The sequence below is a fragment of the Hoplias malabaricus genome, chromosome 12, assembly GCF_029633855.1.
Source record: "Hoplias malabaricus isolate fHopMal1 chromosome 12, fHopMal1.hap1, whole genome shotgun sequence".
Classification (NCBI taxonomy): domain Eukaryota; kingdom Metazoa; phylum Chordata; class Actinopteri; order Characiformes; family Erythrinidae; genus Hoplias; species Hoplias malabaricus.
This window is the reverse complement of record NC_089811.1, coordinates 6,279,315-6,299,596: the sequence shown is the minus strand read 5'-3', so window position 1 is coordinate 6,299,596 and position 20,282 is coordinate 6,279,315. Positions and strand designations below refer to the sequence as shown.

The following is a 20,282-nucleotide window of genomic DNA, read 5'->3' as shown; positions in this document are numbered from 1 at the left end:
GAACCTGGAGGTTGTGGGTTCGATTCCCACTCCGGGTGACTGTCTGTGAGGAGTTGGTGTGTTCTCCCCGTGTCCGCGTGGGTTTCCTCCCACAGTCCAAAAACACATGTTGGTAGGTGGATTGGCGACTCAAAAGTGTCAGTAGGTGTGAGTGTGTGAGTGAATGTGTGTGTGTGTCTGTGTTGCCCTGTGAAGGACTGGCACCCCCTCCAGGGTGTGTTCCCGCCTTGCGCCCAAGTAGTCCAGGTAGGCTCTGGACCCACCGTGACCCTGAATTGGATAAGCGCTTACAGATAATGAATGAATGAATGAACAAAGCAGTTTTGAAGGGGATGGCATAAAATATTCAACTTGTTATTTAAAGCTGTTGTTCCCATCCCTGGTCCTGAATAGGCACTGCATAATGTAGTCTTCTCCTTGCTCTAAATTGCAACCTGGATGGCTTCCAAGTGGAAGGCCATAGTCCTTGTAGGCCCCTCCTATAACTATGTTCCTGATTCAGTGCTGTATTGGTGATTTGGGATGTAATCTGGAGTGCATCATTTTCCTGGCTTCGCTGATGTTGCAGGTGTGTAGCCTGGAGGGAATTTACTCAGTGCAGAAGATCAGCCAGGCTCTGTCTCTCAGCCCGGGTCTGCTTTGTCATACTGCCATGCCGGTCATCCAAGCACTTCACATCATCAGCAGCAGCCTCATGAACCAAAGCAGTGGAATCTATGGACGGCTCTTAAAGTCCTTCGTTGGAGACATCACTACTTATGACATCGGTGTTAACTGGTATACACACATTAAAATGTATTGTCCTCATTCAAATAAGATGAAAAAGACCAAATATATTGGCTCTTGTGTTGCTTTTATGAGCAGCGTCTTAGCTTTTCCGTCTTAAGGTATTGTAATACACAGTGTATGCTATGAAGCAACATACATTAACTACTGTTACTTATTATGTAGCAGCTATGTTATGTATCTATGAAATGTTGGTAAAAATATGATGCTTTGCTTTTACTGTACAGCATACATCTGTCAGAGCTGAGCACAACCTTATTTCTAGCATATTTCTGTATGTACTTACTGGATGTTTAATCTTTTTAGGCACTCTCTTATCTCCACCTTTCTGGGCATTAACAGCAGTGCTTTGGGAAACATTGAAATCAACATGACCTCTCCAAGTAAGGAGCCACCATCACTCCCAGCATCAGGGACACTGTGAATGAACCAGTTCACAGCAGCAGTTCACTGAAATAGCTTTGCTTACCAGAAAAAAAAAAATCCACCTCTACTACAATCTCACTTTAAAGACTGACTACATCTGCACTGAGGTGTTGAAATGCCTTTTTGTTTTTGTAGTAGTACTGCTAGACAGTGTCTCTGCCGCCTTGTCTTATGTACTATTTGCACTCTTCCTTTCAGTGGATTTTGTAATTGAAAGCAACAAAGCTGAAGGCATATTTGAAGTACTTTCATGAAGAGTGTTGTATAATAAGCATTGGTGTGTGCCTGTATATGTTTTGCCAGGTGCTGTGAAGGTGTCTGACTTGCTAAGGAACAAGACACTGTTTGTTGCGGATGTCATTCACTACACCAATATATCTTCAAATATCATAGAAACACTGATGAATACCTCTCTACCCACAAGCAACCTTCAGGTGCCTTACAACACACACAAAACACACACACGCACACACTCTGCAAAGCACATTACAGCAACAATGGTATGGTGTTTTATACAGAAGTCCTCATTTAATACCCATGATCCATATGTGAAAAACACATCAACGAGAGTTCTCATTATTTTGCATATAAGCTGACCTTATCACACACCAAGTCAATTTGGAAACACACACAACCCCTATTCTTAGACAAAAGGAAAGTCTAACTGTCCGACACGGTGACGGGACTGTCAGTGTTCAAAAGCTTTTATTGTACAGCATGTGCTTTGTAATATACAATCCCCATTTACAATGCGACTTGGCTCAAGGCGAGGCTGAAAATGTCATTAAAACAGTCTCAAGCATCTGATCTCACAGACCTCCTAAAATAATTGGTGAAGGATTCCTTCTTCGTAAAGATTTTAATTGTATTTTTGCTCATGCTTTGAGTGGAAGGGCTACACAATGTATTCTTTGTTAATTGTTATCACAGCATTGGGTACAGTTAAGTGATGTGCATAATTCAGAGAGAAGTTTCATTATTTAATTTCAAGTACAATTTGGCATCAGTGCTGAAGTTTGGAGGTGTAGAAAAACGTCCTTGCAGACGTCTTTGAATTTCACAGTAAGATTTGTAGAGGCAAGGGTTGGAAGAACTAAATACTAAAAAGAATCGATTCTTTTGCTGCTAAGGCTTCTGTATAGTTTTCTATTTGTTTCTTGACACTGAAAAACGTACAATTATCTGGCTTTAAATTCCTCTTTTACGCAATGTAGTCTCTGACTTTTGCTCTGTGATATGTATTTTGGCATAATATATTGTCCAATTCACATAGTTCTAAACAGTGGTCAAATTTATGTTACTTATCAGAGCTATGTTTTCTTGTGTCTCTTTGCTGTAGATCCTAGCTTGGCTAACTAACCTGCAGTACTGTTCTGACCCATCTGTCTTACAACTTGACCCAACTTGGGAACAAAGCTTCATTGACATTTGCTCCTTGTATTCCCGAGACTGGTACAGTTTGACTGTACTTTTTGCTCAGCACATCAGCGTGGAGAATGCTGTGTACAAGGTGAAGTCCAGAGCCAAAGGATTTAGGCTTTTCCACTCATTAACATAATGTCTTCTGATATCAAATCATATGTGCTATGTTTACACTTTTATGAAGATCATTTCTACATTAAGCAACAGGTTGTTTTCAGGGGTAACCCATGGATACATGCAAAGAATAAACAGTAAAGAATGTACAGCAATATTCAAGTAATACAGGTCTTTTTTTGTAAAAGATACTAGAAAGCCCCACGGCTTTGTACATACCACATTGTTAGGATAATAAATCCTTCTAATAACTTGAAGGTACAGCTGCTTTCTTTACTGTGTGCTGAAGAGGCTCTTTTTAATTCTGGGACAGACTTTGCAGAGAGTAGTTGTTTATTGACTGTGGAACAAGTGAGGCAAATGGCTTCAGAAAATCTCCAGTTGTAATCACTTAAATGCTGATAGTGAGGAAAATAAGACAGCAAATAGTAGTGTTTCTCCTTCAGCTTTGTCGATTTCTCTTCTTGGCTGACCAGCTGTATGAACACCCTTCATTTTGCCAGGGTTGCTAATCCTTGTTTTTCTCATTATAGATGCTGTTGTCTAGTGAAATCCAGGGCATGGTTAGCTTCCTGATGCAGGCGTTGAAATTTTTTACCGACATTATGAGCAAGCTAGCACCCGCCCTGAACCGACTGCAGGAATATCTGACCAGTTTCAGCAACTTGAACCTAATGGCAAACTCTGAGTTCCGAAATGTGAGTCCTTTGAGATTTTATGGACAGGTTTCTTTTGAAATAAAGGGAGCACTAAAGTTACTGTAGCTACTGTTCTGGGAAGTCTGTAGAGTAGATGTTGGTGCGTATCTATGAGGATTTCATTGCAACAATAAATATATGGCACGAGTCATAGAGGGATAATGTTGTAACTCCAAATTCTGACAGTGTCAAACTGATCGATACTCTCCAGATATGACATCATCCAATGCCGTGATCAGAGAGTATCCACCACGGATTCCCTCATATATATTCCCTCATAGTTTGAGATATCTGGGTAGAATCATCTCCAGATTTTTGGGTAACTTGCGCAGTGTTAGTTCTGGATCCCAAATGACTATAACAAATGACACACAGCTCCACAGCCCAGTATTTTTTGTAGCCAATGCTATGTATTTTAAATGATATACAATGTACAGAATTATCACACTGGAATCTTTCTGCTTAGTGGAAAGTTTATGCTGAAATATGATCTTGCTTCCTTCATGGTTTACATTTTTGTTTGTCATAGAAATGAATCTTAACCACATTGCATGCACATGAAAACTGCAAAGAATTGACCTGCATGCATTTAATCACAGTTTAATTATTTTCTGACATAGACTGATGATTGATAATAATGACAATGAAGCATGTGAAGTTTTCACTTTAACATTCCTTATGTTTTCAAATCAGATATGTATTCAGCACCTGTATGACATCTGTCTTCATCACTCCTCCTTTCTTACTATTACACTCTATTTCTCTTTCTCTCTCCCTCTCCCTCTTTCTCTCACTCACACTTCCTCAGTTGGTGAGGGCGAAGCGCTCAACAATCTCCAGCAAGGCCACGTTTGTCACCATCTCCCGTGCCATGTGTAAAAATGGCATGCTGTCTCTCTTCGGCCTGTCCAACATTCCCAATTTCTTCGATTCCAACCCTTCAATCAAGGACCAGAAAACCATGGATGAGCTCATCACAAAGTTCAAAATACCTCGGGATGCCAGTACGAAAACACACACATTCTTAGTGCGGTGAATCTGCTGAAAATCAGTAATCAGACAATCCAGTAACTGATCTGCCAAGTTGGCTGAGTAATGGATGCATCAAACTGTGTGCTGCTTGTGTGCTGTGATTCATTTGAATGGTTTTCTCACTTACTTAACCACAACATTTCAACATGCTCATTAAAATGTTGGAACACTTGTGCCCTTGCTGTGAAACATTCAGAGAAACAACAGGTCATTCTCATAAAAATGGATTGGCTAATAGTATTATAGTCAAATGTGTTTTGTATGTGATTTCTGTTCTTAAGATAAATACTGAAATCTGTTTCACATGCTTTGCACATTTGACTGAAATGCATCGGTGTAAAGACTGCTTGTGATAAATTGGTAGCAAGATTAATTTCTGTTAATATTCTGTTTAAACATCAACAAGAAAATATCATTTGTACTGACAGCAAAAATAATTTTGTGTTTTTGTGTGCTTTTGTCCAGCTCCATTTTGCAGAAACTTCTACCTGGACATGGTGAACACCACTGGGGGCGCTGTAGCCTGGGCCTTCCTAAAGCCCATTCTGCTGGGACAAGTACTGTACTCTCCTGACACACCCCTGACCAGAACCATTATTGAGAAGGTAACAGTTCAGTACTCTTTTGTGTGTGTGTGTGTGTGCATGTGTAGTGTATGTGTAGTGAAAACAATGATGTTGACTGTTGGGCAAAATGACCAGATGAATTTAGCTGACATTAAATACCAGAAAAGTTTTCCTTCTCATGTAAAGTTATTGTCTGGTTACTTTCAGAATATGAATGTGTGATAATAAATTCTATAAAAAATTAAAGCCAAGCTAATAAATAGCAAGGGCGGCATGGTGGCGCAGCAGGTAGTGTCTCAGTCACTCAGCTCCAGGGTCCTGGAGGTTGTGGGTTTGATTCCCGCTCCGGGTGACTGTCTGTGAGGAGTGTGGTGTGTTCTCTCTGTGTCTGCGTGGGTTTCCTCCGGGTGACTGTCTGTGAGGAGTGTGGTGTGTTCTCCCTGTGTCTGTGTGGGTTTCCTCCGGATGACTGTCTGTGAGGAGTGTGGTGTGTTCTCCCTGTGTCTGTGTGGGTTTCCTCCGGGTGACTGTCTGTGTGGTGTGTTCTCCCTGTGTCTGCGTGGGTTTCCTCTGGGTGACTGTCTATGAGGAGTGTGGTGTGTTCTCCCTGTGTCTGCGTGGGTTTCCTCTGGGTGCTCGGGTTTTCTTCCCACAGTCCAAAAACACACGTTGGTAGGTGGATTGGCGACTCAAAAGTGTCTGTAGGTGTGAATGTGTGTGTGTGTGTGTGTGTCTGTGTTGCCCTGTGAAGGAGTGGCGCCCCCTCCAGGGTGTATTCCCGCCTTGCGCCCAATGATTCCAGGTAGGCTCCGGACCCACCGCGACCCTGAACTGGATCAGAACTTACAAATAATGAATGAATGAATAATAAATAGCATATCAAAAGTTTAACAACAACCTGTAATCATAGTGAAATCATGGTGAAAGCAGTTGATTAAACAAACACATAATGCATAGATACAAAGTTACCGTTTCAGACAAAGTGCACAGTGACTCTTTATTTAATGTACAGCATTGATCACATAGTACTATAAGTGTAAATTCTGTATCTGGCTCTAAGCAAGAGTCAACTGTGACAGTATCAGAAATAGCTACTAAACAGGCTACTAAAACATTAAACTCCCTCAGGCACAAGAGTATACACAACCAGACAGAAACACATACACAAGCACAGCCCCACACAGACACAATTCCTCCATGATTCTATTTTCGTTGTCTTGTTGTGTCTGGCAGGCAAACTCCACACTGCAGCAGTTTGGTGACCTGCGAGTGTACGCTGAGGACTGGCTGCAGTCATCTTCCTTTCTTATGCAGTCAGCAGAGCTCCTGAATAAAACCCTGCCGATACTCCTGGTATGAACTGAGAAATCGCTGCAATGGCCAGCTCCAGCTGTAAATCACATAGGACCTATGCATATATATATACACACCACATTTCCTCTTGTGCTCTGTCTGTTTGCAGAACTCCCTGCGTAATCCTTTTGTCCAAAACTTCATAAAGACGCAGACTGACATTGATGTGGTTCAAATGCAAGCAACACTCCAAAACTTTGGTAAGTGTGAACGTGACACTTGTTGTTTACAGCCCTATAGGATCTTAACCTGCTATGTGTGTGTTATAGACACACAATTCTGTACTGAACAGCATGGATAGCGTAATACTGTGTTAATATTTTGGGTGAAATATAATAGTTTGCATGCAAATAGAGGTTTTCCACAGAATACACACATGTTTATGAGCTAGAAACTAACCTGAATCTGAGTATAAGCTGAAATTTAAGCTAATCTTTACCATTTACCTTCACAAAGCTGTCATTTTGTGCCTTCTACTAACACTTATCCTCTACTTGAATAGGTTTTCAATCTCCTTTCCTACATAAACATGTAACATTACGCTGTAAAGGGTTTTATTTGTCTGTATCAGCTGTCAGTCATTTGAGAGTAATTTATTTAGAAGGCCAACATATTTTAAAGTGCTTGAATCTTGGTGTGACTCTTCGTTTCAGCCTGCGTTTTATATATAGCTTGCTGTTTATTTGAAATGTTTTTTTTCTATGAAGCTTTCAATGTTACCCCTTGATGCTGAGCAATTATGAGCAATTAGAGCTCTAATTGTTAAATGGAAATTATCCTTCCCCCAGCAATGTAGAAATGGCAGCACTCGTGGAAGCATTCCCTTATTCCTATGCTTTAAATACTCTTTTCTTTATTGGAATTAACTAGACAAATGAATATGGATCTTTGAAAACAAATGTGCCTGCACTCTTCTGTGGCTCTGGTTTTGAAACTCTTTTTCTTTTTTTTCCCACAGCGAACCTGACAGAGATGCTGCAGCAGAATCAGTTAATCGTGCAGCAGATCAGCACACTTTCCAGCCTCATGATGAACCTCTCAGCTTGCGTCAATTTTGACCGGTACCATGCCTACAATTCCACCAACGATATGGATAAGCAGGCAGAGAAACTGTCCCAAAATCGCGAGCTCTACGCCAGTGAGTCAACATCACACACTCAATCGTTCTAAATCAGTCTCAACTTTTTGCTCTTCACTCGTCAGGTGAATGATACTCAGGACCGAGTACATCATAGACTGAAGTGCCTTTATCCTGTTAAGCATGTTTAATACTTCACCTAGCACTTAAGTTCCTAATTCAATGTGATGTTAGTCTAGTCATCAGGCAACTTCTACACAATTCGCAAGTTTATTACCAGAGCAGCTTTTGACCATGGAAATAGAGTAAGATCTTAATACACAGACACATACACTCCATATCTAAATGTCTGTACACACCTGGCCTTATGAGGGTGTCATGTTTGTTACAGAGGATAAAATAAGTGAAATATTTAATACACTCTCATAAATGTAATAAACCATATTATGTTTTAGGTGTCATTTTCAAGCTGCCCAATGACGCCTCCTCATTTCCATCTACTGGCCTGCCTCCTAAAGTGGACTACACCATCCGCATGGACATCGACAACTCTATGCGAACTGACCGCACCAGAAACACCTTCTGGGTGAAGGCCTCGTACATATCAACCATGAAGACGCAGCGCTACATCCGTGGCTTTGCCTATCTGCAGGAGGGTATCGAGAGGGCCATCATAGCCATGCAGTCTGGCACAGAGGTGCAGGAGCCCGCTGTGCAGGTCCAGGCCTTCCCTTACCCTTGCTTCTATAAAGACGAGTGAGTGGAAACATATGCTGCTTCACCACACACAAACACCTAGGCCATATCTATATAGTGGCCATTTGATTTATGGTGCAGTATTGTTGAAATGGCATTGACATATGTTAGGAATTCGGTATATGTACGGCTTCTAATACAAATAAACCAAGCAAGCAAAAACTACACAATGTCCAATAAATCATTGTGATCCCGGCCTGTGTACAATGCACATACCATGCCGTTTTATGTTAGAACAGCTAGAAGTAATCCTGATTTCATTTCTAGGATTGCTCGTAATACGTGTGATGTTTGCATCACGGCCAGTTTTTGATTTATGACAGAACAGCCCACACTATCGTTTTGAAATATTAGCTAGAGCATAATAAAGATTGCTACAGGCTTTGCTCCAGACTTTTGCTCTCAACATGACACGACCTCTTGTATAAACCGCTTGTGGTGAAGTTGGTCGGCTCTGTTTTTTTTTCTTCTGCTGTATCTTTCGTCATGGTTGAGTGTTGAATAAGTGGTTGAGAAAGCAAGGGTGCTGTTTTATTCTGCGGTTGCTGACCCTGAGCACTCTCTGTCTTTCAGGTACCTCAACAGCATTTCTTTTGCTTTCCCGCTGGTGCTCATGGTTGCCTGGGTGCTTTTCGTCGCCAACTTTGTAAAGAAGCTCGTCCATGAAAGAGAGCTCAGACTGCACGAGGTATCTCTCATTACATCATCCATTCTATCTTTGTCTTATACAGTAGTCATTAATTGATCCTTCTAGTTGTTACATGTCATTTTGAGACCTAGCAACATGTTGTGCTGTAATAATTGTAGCTCCTGCTACATTCGTTGTGTGTATTAATGTGAAAGAGCTAAGGATATAGTACAATTTCTATTATACTGGACTTTCCTATAGCTCCTAAACTCTGATAAAGATGTAGCCTTTTCCAGTCCCATTAAATCCCATAAGTGATCATTAAAACACTTTTAAAAAATGCCTTTTTAACTTAAATAAATGCTATATAAGTGCTATAAAATTAATACTCTTTATTATTTGAAGCAGAGCACAATCTGAATGAATATCCTTTCTCCATCTCATTACAGTACATGAAGATGATGGGGGTTAATCCACTCAGTCATTTCTTCGCCTGGTTCATTGAGAGCGCAGTGTTCCTCCTGTTCACTATATTCATCCTCACCCTCATTCTAAAATATGGAAAAGTGCTTCCAAATAGTGATGGCTTTGTGCTCTTCCTCTACCTGTGTGACTATGGCCTGAGCGTCCTGGCCATCAGCTTCTTCATAAGCTCTTTTTTCGACAAGACCAACATCGCAGGGCTGAGTGGCAGCCTGATCTACATCATCTTCTTCTTCCCGTTCATTGTGGTCATGTCCCTAGAGGAGTCCCTGCCTTTCTCTGTGAAGAGTGCACTGGTACAAGACGTAGCGTTGTTCTTATTAAGTTTAAAACAGATGTTTGTTAAAGTTTGACGTCATGTTGGCTTACTAGTGTATATAGAAAAAGTAGCATGTGGCAATAGCAGTAGTGACATAAAACATTAGGCCATTTGTCATGACACTTACCACTAAGTGTAACAGTGATGCAGTGAAGTTATTATGTTTGTTAAATCTGGTATGTAATGTGTGTGTATGTGTGTATGACTCTGGTACCGGTTGCTGGTGTTTTATAAGTGTCAGTGTATAAAATACCAGTGTCTTTGCTTAGTTGGTCCCAAAGCATAGGAAAGTACAAGTAAAAGTGCATGTTTTACTGTAGATTGTGTTGTAACTGCACTCTTGCTTCTTACAGAGCTTGTTTTCTCCAACATGCTTCAGTTATGCGAGTCAGTACATCTCCCGCTATGAAAAACAGGAAGAAGGTATGCACACTCAAACAGCAGGCCATGTCAGTGACTTCCTACTGAGCTTCTGCCACGTAAGAGCAAGAATAGCTCAATGTTGATTGATTCTTTTTGCATGTCTTTGTGTCTCAGGCATCCAGTGGAGCAACATGTACATCTCTCCTGTGGTTGGAGACACCTCCTCATTCGGCTGGCTCTGCTGGCTGCTCTTCATCGACTCCCTAATCTATTTCCTCCTGGGCATCTACATCCGCATGGTGTTCCCAGGTACGCTCCCAACACTGCTGTGCTTAAATTAATTTGTTGCTCATCGATGCTATCTGTTCCCTGTTGAAAACTAAAAATTAATACTCTGTGAAATACACAGTTTTATGCTAAAGTTTGGGTTTTGTTGACTTTCTAATGAGTGACAGTACACCTCCTCTAAAGAGAACACACTTCTGCACAGTTTAAATACACAGTTATATATTATTTGCTGAATTTATTTTGGTGCACATTGTTTTTTTTCATTATTTTATTACCAATGCATTGTTCCCTGTAGAACGTATTACAAATGCTGATGTTATTTTTTTGTTATGAAAAGTCCAAAATTTATTTGAATTAAATCTTGTTATATTTATTGACACAATTTTTTTTATTCTGTAAAGGTATAATTTTTGAATATTTAATTTTGAAAACTTGAATTGAATAATTAGTTTTGTTGTTTTTATTCCAGTGACAATATGAATATGTAATCAATATTTAATATTATTACCTCATTTCTGTGAAGTGGCATGCTGGTAGGCCAGTTTCAAGATCAGTATCAAATATTGGAATTAAATGCATTTCTTTCATTATTTCCTGACAGGGAAATATGGCATACCAGCTCCATGGTACTTCCCCGTGCTCCCTTCCTTCTGGTCTGACCTGTTTTGCTGCTGTGACAAAGCACCAAAAAAAATTGGTAGGGGGCTGCTCTTTTCCAACATGGTGCATGACATCCAGACACAAGGAAAAGGAAAAGGAAAAGGAAAAGGAAAAGGTAAACAGGCAGTGCCTCTGCAATTCCAGAAATAGGCCGACAGATTAACGCTTTAACACAACAAACACAATATCAAGCAGAACATGTGAAATTTCTGTAAAAAAATGTAAAAAAACATTGTTCTGGAGGTTTCCACATAAAGCAGATAACTAAATAAAACCGGTAACAGGTGAAGTCATCAAGATATATGAGTATAAAAGGAGCATCCACCTATGGCTTAGTGTTTTCAAGCAGTGAAGGGTTGTGATTCACCACTTTGTGAGAGGATTGTCAGTTAATTCAAAGATAATATTCCTCAGGGGAAATTCCTCTGTGTGTAAAGGCCAAGGTTAGAAACTGCTGCTGAATGTGTATGCCTTTGTGATGGACATGACCACATGGAAATACTTTGAAAAGTCACTATCAGTTAACAGTTATCATTTACATGAGTTATCATTTTATTATTCAAAGAGGAAAACATATATTCATGTTTCACAGAAACACTGGCGAGTTCTTTTGGCCCAGTCGTCTGAGATGGACTGAAAGTCAGTGTAAACTGTATTCATGGTTTCAGCATGTTTTTGGTGAAAAAGTCTCAAACCAGATTCTACATGCCAAAAACCCCACAGACTTCTAGCAAAAATTGCAAAAAAACAATATATGTGAAGGCATGGTGGGGCAACATTGCCCATTGCATTTGTGACCTATGTGAAGCTATTCCTTATGCAGAGGCCTGTACTAGTATTTTGGAGAGACGTATGCTGCCACTAACACTAGATATTTTCCCAGGAACTCCCTGTCTGTTTCAGCAGGACAATGTCAGGCCTCATTCTGCACAAGTTACAACAGTGTGACTTCTCAGATAAAGACATTTTTTGTTTGTTAAATTAAAGTTTACAAATGAATCACTAGCCTATGTTCCCACTTTCTCTTATTTCTTAAACATGAAATCACTATTAAACACCTGAACAAGACTATGAGTCATATAACGACATAAATGCTTACCAATCTCAGGTGCCTTTTGAATGCACACCCAAGGGGCAAATTTTAAACATTGTCTAATAAAATATATTAAAATGGTCACTTTAATTTGGCCAATATGTTGCATATAAACGAAGCACATTACTTCTTTCATTGTTAGACAACATGGTGGCAAAATGAAAATGACAAATTTAATATGTCATATTTGACATTAACTTCAGTATTATGTGGTTAATTCTGTTCTTGACTTCTTTATTTTGTATCTGTCTGCAGATATGGGTGATTACTTCAGTCAGGGAGATGATGAGTTCTCAGACATGCCTGTTGGCGTCTCTCTTCGTGGCCTGACAAAGACTTATGGCAGCAGGAAAGCCGTTGAAAACTTGAACCTGTCCTTCTACGAGGGTCATGTCACCTCACTTCTAGGCCACAACGGAGCTGGAAAGACAACTACTATGTAAGAGAGAAAGTTTTTCTGTTAATGTTTATTTTTACCCTAAATCTGTTAAGGATATCTCTTTATGGTACTATTTTCCCCCACTAAAATTCATGTGTTCATGTCTAAATTATTGTTTGAGCTTTAATTTAGTCTTATAGTGAATATTGAGGACATATTTTTTTTATGTTGTTTTAGGTCCCTTCTCACTGGCTTGTTCGTCCCCTCATCTGGCTCTATTGAGGTGTATGGTAAAGACATGCAGACATTTATTGACGATGTACGTACCGAGCTAGGCGTGTGTATGCAGTATGACGTTCTCTTCGACCACATGACCGTCAAAGAACACCTGATGCTCTATGGTCAGATCAAAGCCCCACAATGGACCAATGAGGAACTGCGCCATCAAGTTCGCAAGTACGTAGCCATTTAGCACATTTTGATTTTCATAAATGAAGCCTCATTTATATTGGGCTTATGGCAGACCTTGCAGTATTAAAAGCTATTTCAGCTAACTCCTCCTGTTCATCATTTAATCCACCAGTTAATCCACGTAAAGTGTACACCTCTAGGGTTTCAAACTTATGTGCTACTAGTGCATATTGTTGCTATACTTTAGGCATTGTCATGTCTATTGTAAATGTACATTCTCACAATATTTTCCAGTTTTAAGACCAGGACAATCCCCTTGTAATGATGTAAGATGAGGAACATTGGGAGGATATTTACTAAACTGAATATGCTACTATGAGTAATCTAAGTGTTTTCAAACATACATACATATATATATATATATTACTCAACCAGTAAAGACTCATCAGACAGCAATAAACTAACACATAAGCATGCTACCTTGTTTGCTAGCTACTATTAGCTACCTACCAGGCTACCAAGATACCTCACATATATTTTACACTTTTTCTCAAGCTGAAAACAAAGGGCTTGTCTCAGGCATTCATTTGGTGTTAAATAAAGATAGAATCACTGTTGTCGTAACGATTTCTTCGACGAGTGAGATAAGAGTTACAATAATGTTGCCTGTTAATTAGCCTGCAGTTAAGGGACTAGACTTGGAGCCAGCTTTTGTTGACACCCCAGGGATTCCCAGTGTTTGAATGCTGCTTTTACACAGCCTGAGGGATGCAATGGTATACTACAAAACACTGCATAACATGACTAATAATGTACAAAACAGCTTTTATAGTTTGAGGCAAAGAAGCCCCTTTAAAAAACATGCAGTTATGGGACAGCCCATGATTACCTGCCTAAGGTATGTTTGCAGCTGGAAGAAAATTATAATCTAGAAATATTAACTAGATTTTGTTTATGGGGGACTAAATCGAAAACCCCAGATCTATAACTCATTAATTTAATGGTTATATATATATCAATCTTTTAGCATAATTATTAAAGCTAATTTTTGTTACTGTTTTCAGGATTCTGAAGGAGACAGGAATGTACGACCATCGTCACAAACCTGTGGGGACACTGTCAGGAGGCATGAAGAGGAAACTGTCCATTTCCATTGCTTTTATCGGAGGCTCTCGTTTAGTGGTGCTGGACGAACCCACAACGGGTGTGGATCCATGCTCACGACGAAGCATCTGGGAAATCATCCTCCAACATAAGCAGGGTGAGAAAGAGAGAGAGAGAGAGAGACAGAGAGAGAGAGAGAGAGAGAGAGAGAGAGAGAGAGAGAGAGAGAGAGAGAGAGAGAGAATATATATAAAGCTGGTGAACCCTGCAGGCTTTTTGTTCTTATCGGGTTTCTGACATCCCATCTCAGAATTTAATTAAGCGCTAATGGATTTTCTCAAGGTGCGTACGGCCGTAGAGGAAACAAGAAGGGGGAAAATGCCTCAGCAGATGTAGTAATGAGCGATTGTTATCCGCTGTGCTTTCTCCGCTCACGTTTCTGAAGTTTAATTATGTCCTTCTGAGTCAGAGACAGTTTGTCTCCGATTGGGATTTAAAACTTTGGAAAAAAAGGTTGGGTTTAATGTGTTTTGCTCTCTTTCTTCCCTACAGTTTTTCTTTCTCTGTGTCTTTGGTATCTGATAAGACATGACTTTGTGTGTTTTTCTTTTATGCCTAGAACGGACAATCATACTGTCCACTCATCACCTGGACGAGGCTGAAGTCCTCAGTGACCGCATCGCTTTCCTGGAGCATGGAGGCCTTAAATGCTGTGGATCTCCTTTCTATCTGAAAGACAAGCTCTCTAAAGGCTACAACCTCACCCTCACTAAGAAGGTATGGACTTATAGTTGGAGTGTACTGTGAATATTGTGCTATTTCATGTTTGTAATATATACGCTATGAGGTAGGGTCTGTGATATATGAGAGTGGTGGTGGGGGGTGTATAGATGCATATTGCACCTGTTTCCTGTTACGTATCTCTGCTCAAGTGCATTTGATGTTTTCCTGTGGTTCTTTAGGTCCAGTTGCCCGAATCTGAGGAGAAATTTGACAGCGAGGTTGTGAAAACGTTTATCCACTCACACATGCCTGATGCTCAACTGAAGGAAGGAGAGGTGGGAGATATAGTCTACTCTCTTCCAGCCTACAGTTCCCAGAATGCATCTGCTTACCGTTCGCTGCTCACGGGCCTGGACAGAAACCTGGATGCTCTACAGCTGGGCTGCTATGGAATCTCAGACACCACCCTAGAAGAAGTGAGTGACAGCTCTCTCTACCAACTATTAAACAACTTTTAATGTAATCATTTTTCTCTGTCATCTGGCGCCTGCTTTGTGCCCAGTTGTTCTGGGTGAGCTCTGAACTCACAGCAACCCTGAACAGGATGAAGCGGATATTGGATTTTAATAATTAATAAATTAATAAATGAATTAATTAATAAATGAAAAGCTAATAATAAATACATTAAATAATAAATGAAAAATTCATAAAATTAAGAGCAAAACATTGTAACATATTATTTAAAAAAATGTAGTATAATATCAAAATGTATAATATCAATTCTTTCAGTAATAATTTGTCCACTGTTTACTGCTGAACTATTCCAACTTGCAGTTTTAAAACCAATGTATTACATTTAAGAATATCTCTAAAATAGTTTGTCAGGAATAGGGGTGGACACAGGGTGTTCTCCCTGTGTCTGTGTGGGTTTCCTCCGGGTGTCTGTCTGTGAGGAGTGTGGTGTGTTCTCCCTGTGTCCGCGTGGGTTTCCTCCGGGTGTCTGTCTGTGAGGAGTGTGGTGTGTTCTCCCTGTGACTTTGTGGGTTTCCTCCAGGTGCCTGTGAGGAGTGTGGTGTGCTCTGCCTGTGTCTGCGTGGGTTTCCTCCGGGTGACTGTCTGTAAGGAGTGTGGTGTGCTCTCCCTGTGTCTGTGTGGGTTTCCTCCGGGTGTCTGTGAGGAGTGTGGTGTGTTCTCCCTGTGTCTGCGTGGGTTTCCTCCGGGTGACTGTCTGTGAGGAGTGTGGTGTGCTCTCCCTGTGTCTGTGTGGGTTTCCTCCGGGTGTCTGTGAGGAGTGTGGTGTGTTCTCCCTGTGTCTGCGTGGGTTTCCTCCGGGTGACTGTCTGTGAGGAGTGTGGTGTGTTCTCCCTGTGTCTGTGTGGGTTTCCTCCGGGTGACTGTCTGTGAGAAGTGTGCTGTGTTCTCCCTGTGTCTGCGTGGGTTTCCTCCGGATGACTGTCTGTGAGGAGTGTGGTGTGTTCTCTCTGTGTCTGCATGGGTTTCCTCCGGGTGCTACGGTTTTCTCTCACAGTCCAAAAACACACGTTGGTAGGTGGATTGGTGACTCAAAAGTGTCAATAGGTGTGAGTGCGTGTTGCCCTGTGAAGGACTGACCCCCCTCCAGGGTGTGTTCCCGCCTTGTGCCCAATGATTCCAAGTAGGCTCTGGACCCACCCCCACCCTGAACTGGTTACAGACAATGAATGAATAAATGAATGAATATTGATATGAACAGTATAAAATCCACTGAGAAACCAAGAACAAACCCAGAATAAACAAGAAACACAACATCACCATCACCACCTTTGTCAATATTAATATTTATAAACTAAATGGAACTGTATTGAACGTCACTCAGTGACAGATGTTGTAAATAATCTATGTTGAAAAATTGAAAATGTGTTTAAAAACTCACATCATTGTTACTGAAACTTTTTGTATTGCAATACATTTTGATATAGAATTATTGTCCAGCTCTCGTCATGAGCAGTTCACATGGGCAGCAAATATTTTAAAATGGAGTCAGATTTCCTAGAGACAGCAACTATACACTTAGAAATGGAGCTTCAGGTCTGTTTTTATTCTCTTGTGTTCCAGGTGTTCCTGCAGCTGACGAGAGATGATTTGAACCCTGTGGAAGACAGGCCATGCACGGTGTCTGAATCAGTGCAAGAAATAGGAGCTTCCAGAGACAACCTGCAAGACGACCACCATGGCAGCATGCACTTCGGAGAGAAAGCCAGTGAGTGCAATATCATCATACACTGAGATGACAATGTGTGTGTAATGATTGGATATAGAGCTTTTTGGCATGTGTTGAACTGTATACTGGGACATTTTTGTTAGAGGTGTAGTAGTGTTCATACATCAATATCTCATGTTATTCACATAATAAAATTGCAGTTTGTCCAAAAGAAAAATATACACATTTGACTATTGCCGATATCTTGTTTTAAGCACACATTCATCCTGATTTAATTCATGCACCCCCACTGCAGTGTTTACATGGTAATTGTGATGTAATGTGTTATGATATTTCCTGCAGGTTTGATGGGTAACTCCACGGTGAGTGGTTTGGCCCTGTTGGTTCAGCAGGTGTTGGCCATTTTGGTGAAACGATTCCATCACTCCAGAAGGAACTGGAAGGGACTGATATCACAGGTGCTGCTTCCTGTGCTGTTTGTCATCGCTGCGATGGGACTAGGCTCCATTAAGAGTGACCTGCAGTACTTCCCTGAGATGGAACTTTCTCCGGCTATATACGACATTGGCAAAGCATACTCCTTTTTCAGGTATCCTCACCGAGCTCCTTTTCACCTGTTTTTACACTTTAACTAAAGGCTCTGTAACAGAAAATAAAATGATGCATTAAGCAAGTCCGAGCTGTTCACATCAACAGAATTCTTGCGTAAGACAGCAACTTTGTTGATGGAACATTTTTTATTCATACGTATTGTTGTCATGCATTTGGAGCAAGTAGTCTGAAAACGCCAGTTTTTCTGTAAATATATGCTGAGAAAAATGACATTGCCTTTTTTTTGTTTGTTTAAATCAACAATGGGGCCCATGCACTTCATCCAAATACCTTTATTGGTCAAGCACTCTTGAATATACAAGTAATTTTCCTCACTGAAATGGATGTTTATGTAAACAGCCAAGCACAGAATAAAAATAGGGGAGAAATAAATATGAATAAATACAATACCCAGCCACAAATGACCACACCAAGTTTATTTATATTCAGTAAGTACTATACGGAATAGAATAGTCCTGGTATTGTTATGTAGGCAAAGTAGTAATCAACTACAATTAAAAATACTCCCCGAATTTACATTTATAGGAGTACAAATGTAGTAGCTCAAAGAAATTGTGTATAATATTATGTATTATAAATATAGGTAAGCATATACAGCATATTTCAGCATTGGAACTTCTTGGGGTCCTTTCGGGTTAAAATACGATCAACAAAATCAGCATGCTAACAAAGCCACAAAATTAAAATAAAGTGTCACAGTCACACAGCTCCAGGGACCTGGAGGTTGTGGGTTCGATTCCCGCTCCGGATGACTGTTGGTGTGTTCTCCCCGTGTCCGCGTGGGTTTTCTCCGGGTGGTCCGGTTTCCTCCCACAGTCTAAAAACACACGTAGCAGGTGGATTGGCGACTCAAAGTGTCTGTAGGTTTGTGTGTGTGTTGCCCTGTGAAGGACTGGCGCCCCCTCCAGGAGGTATTCCTGCCTTGCGCCCAATGATTCCAGGTAGGCTCTGGACCCACCACAACCCTGAATTAGATAAGCGGTTACAGATAATGAGTGAATGAATCAATAATTAACTTTATATGAATGAAACTAAGTAAAATACAAAATCATTTACTCGCAATAGCATTACTGTTTTAGTAAATTTGAAAAAAAAAACAAAAACGTTGGCATATACAAATCCATTCATTCTACGAATGTTGATGATTCCTTAATTTTTGTTTTCCAACAGTAACCAGAATCCCAACTCTTCCTACCTGGTGGATACCATGATGTCATATCCAGGCATTGATGTCTACTGCATGGACAAACCCAACAGCGAGTAAGTATCCTGAGAGGCCAAGCTGTGTCACCTCCAAACAGCAGGCCAACTTGGTTTTATTGTCACAAGACAAAGAAACCTTATTAATTACTAGCAATAACCCATTTTGCTAAGAATGTAGTTCAATTCCTCTACAGACCTTTCATACTAGGCTCATAATTACTAGAACTTACTGAAAAAGACGTTCAATGATTGAATAGGTTTGAAAGATAAATAAAATGATCTGTCAGTGACGGGTCTATGTATCTGTTCCCGTGGCTGCAAACCACATTGGCTAGGCGATGTGTGGCCTTGAATTTCTAATGATATTCACCTGTCTGTGTATTGTGACCAGCCTTTTTAAATTCAAGTGCGTTCTTGGCCTTCCTGCATTGAGAGTGGTTGAACTGTAAAAGTTAGTGTGAGTTAATTTACAGTCTCTTTCATGAGACTGACCACACAGAGCCACCGGCACTGGCTTTTTCATTTCCAGGTTCTTTAGAGAATGAATTGTTCATACACTATTTACTAGGTTACTTTCAATTTATTTTCCTTTTGCAATGTCACTTTTAGCTTTGCTCCATGCTGCAATAGTTTGCCATTTTCTATTGCAGTCCTTCCACTGGCACTTTCATTTGTTTTTCCATATAATGCATTTGTTTCAACACTTTCTTCTAACACTGTGATTCTCTGAAAAGCTCCTCACATGTCATTTCTGAGTAAAAGAACATATAGGCTCCATCGTGAGTGCATCATTAGTATTCCATTAATGCTTCCTGTTTATTGGATAGATCTCCCCTTACAGGCACTCAGATCAGTGCTGGCACGTGTCAGCCAAGACCTTAAGGGTGCTTTAAAAACGTCAGGCAAAAAAAATAAAAAAAATAAATAAATCCGCTGAGTGTTGCTTTGTAGCTGGAATACAGATATCAGCAAGTGTGTGTATGTGTGTGTTATAGTCCTTGTGTAAGCTGGATCTGAGAGTATTTATGGAAATGTATTTTGCTTACAGTGTGTGTCATAGAAGAGTCAGCGTGGCATCTAGTGCATGGACGTCTGGAGGCAATGGCTCCTCTTGGTCTGGGAGCTGTAAGTGCAACAACTTGGTGCAGGTGAGTCAGAGGCGTCTTCTGAGCGTCTACAGCAGTGGTGTCCAGCTCCTGTTACACAGGACACCCCATACACAATGATGTGGGGATATGTATAACAGTGACTACCACTCTGATTTTGTTCCATGGTATGGTTTTTTTTCTACGGTTGTTTATGCTACAGTTGATTTTTCTACCAGTCAGAAACATTGCGTATGACTCATAGACTGTGTTAAATGCATATACTGCATTTTTTGATATGCCCTATGAAACATATTTCAAAATGAAAAGCATATAATGATGCATTTTTTGGTTATTAAGCTCATGTAACGATCATGCAGACAGTAAATATTTGAGCCGCGCACCTGCTCGACAGTTTCTCATACCCACAAACTTGCACCGTGGCATTACATCTTCTCATTCGTATGCTCCTTGTTTGTATTCCTGTTTTATTTATTCTG

At 40.4% G+C, this 20,282-nt stretch overlaps 1 protein-coding gene across 1 annotated transcript in view; it reads left to right on the top strand.

The window, feature by feature from the left end:
• Positions 1–20,282, top strand: part of abca12 (ATP-binding cassette, sub-family A (ABC1), member 12) — a 62,244-nt gene that overhangs the window by 10,475 nt on the left and 31,487 nt on the right. Inside the window, exons 12-36 of the mRNA XM_066685853.1 lie at positions 569–777; positions 1,093–1,169; positions 1,516–1,646; positions 2,552–2,722; positions 3,282–3,446; positions 4,255–4,450; positions 4,944–5,083; positions 6,278–6,397; positions 6,507–6,597; positions 7,356–7,535; positions 7,931–8,231; positions 8,805–8,919; positions 9,309–9,638; positions 10,015–10,084; positions 10,199–10,333; positions 10,914–11,087; positions 12,321–12,504; positions 12,682–12,900; positions 13,920–14,116; positions 14,579–14,736; positions 14,922–15,158; positions 16,777–16,921; positions 17,225–17,471; positions 18,665–18,754; positions 19,746–19,845. Of these exons, the coding sequence (XP_066541950.1) occupies positions 569–777; positions 1,093–1,169; positions 1,516–1,646; positions 2,552–2,722; positions 3,282–3,446; positions 4,255–4,450; positions 4,944–5,083; positions 6,278–6,397; positions 6,507–6,597; positions 7,356–7,535; positions 7,931–8,231; positions 8,805–8,919; positions 9,309–9,638; positions 10,015–10,084; positions 10,199–10,333; positions 10,914–11,087; positions 12,321–12,504; positions 12,682–12,900; positions 13,920–14,116; positions 14,579–14,736; positions 14,922–15,158; positions 16,777–16,921; positions 17,225–17,471; positions 18,665–18,754; positions 19,746–19,845 (4,182 nt within the window). The remainder of the gene's footprint in view (positions 1–568; positions 778–1,092; positions 1,170–1,515; positions 1,647–2,551; positions 2,723–3,281; positions 3,447–4,254; positions 4,451–4,943; positions 5,084–6,277; positions 6,398–6,506; positions 6,598–7,355; positions 7,536–7,930; positions 8,232–8,804; positions 8,920–9,308; positions 9,639–10,014; positions 10,085–10,198; positions 10,334–10,913; positions 11,088–12,320; positions 12,505–12,681; positions 12,901–13,919; positions 14,117–14,578; positions 14,737–14,921; positions 15,159–16,776; positions 16,922–17,224; positions 17,472–18,664; positions 18,755–19,745; positions 19,846–20,282) is intronic.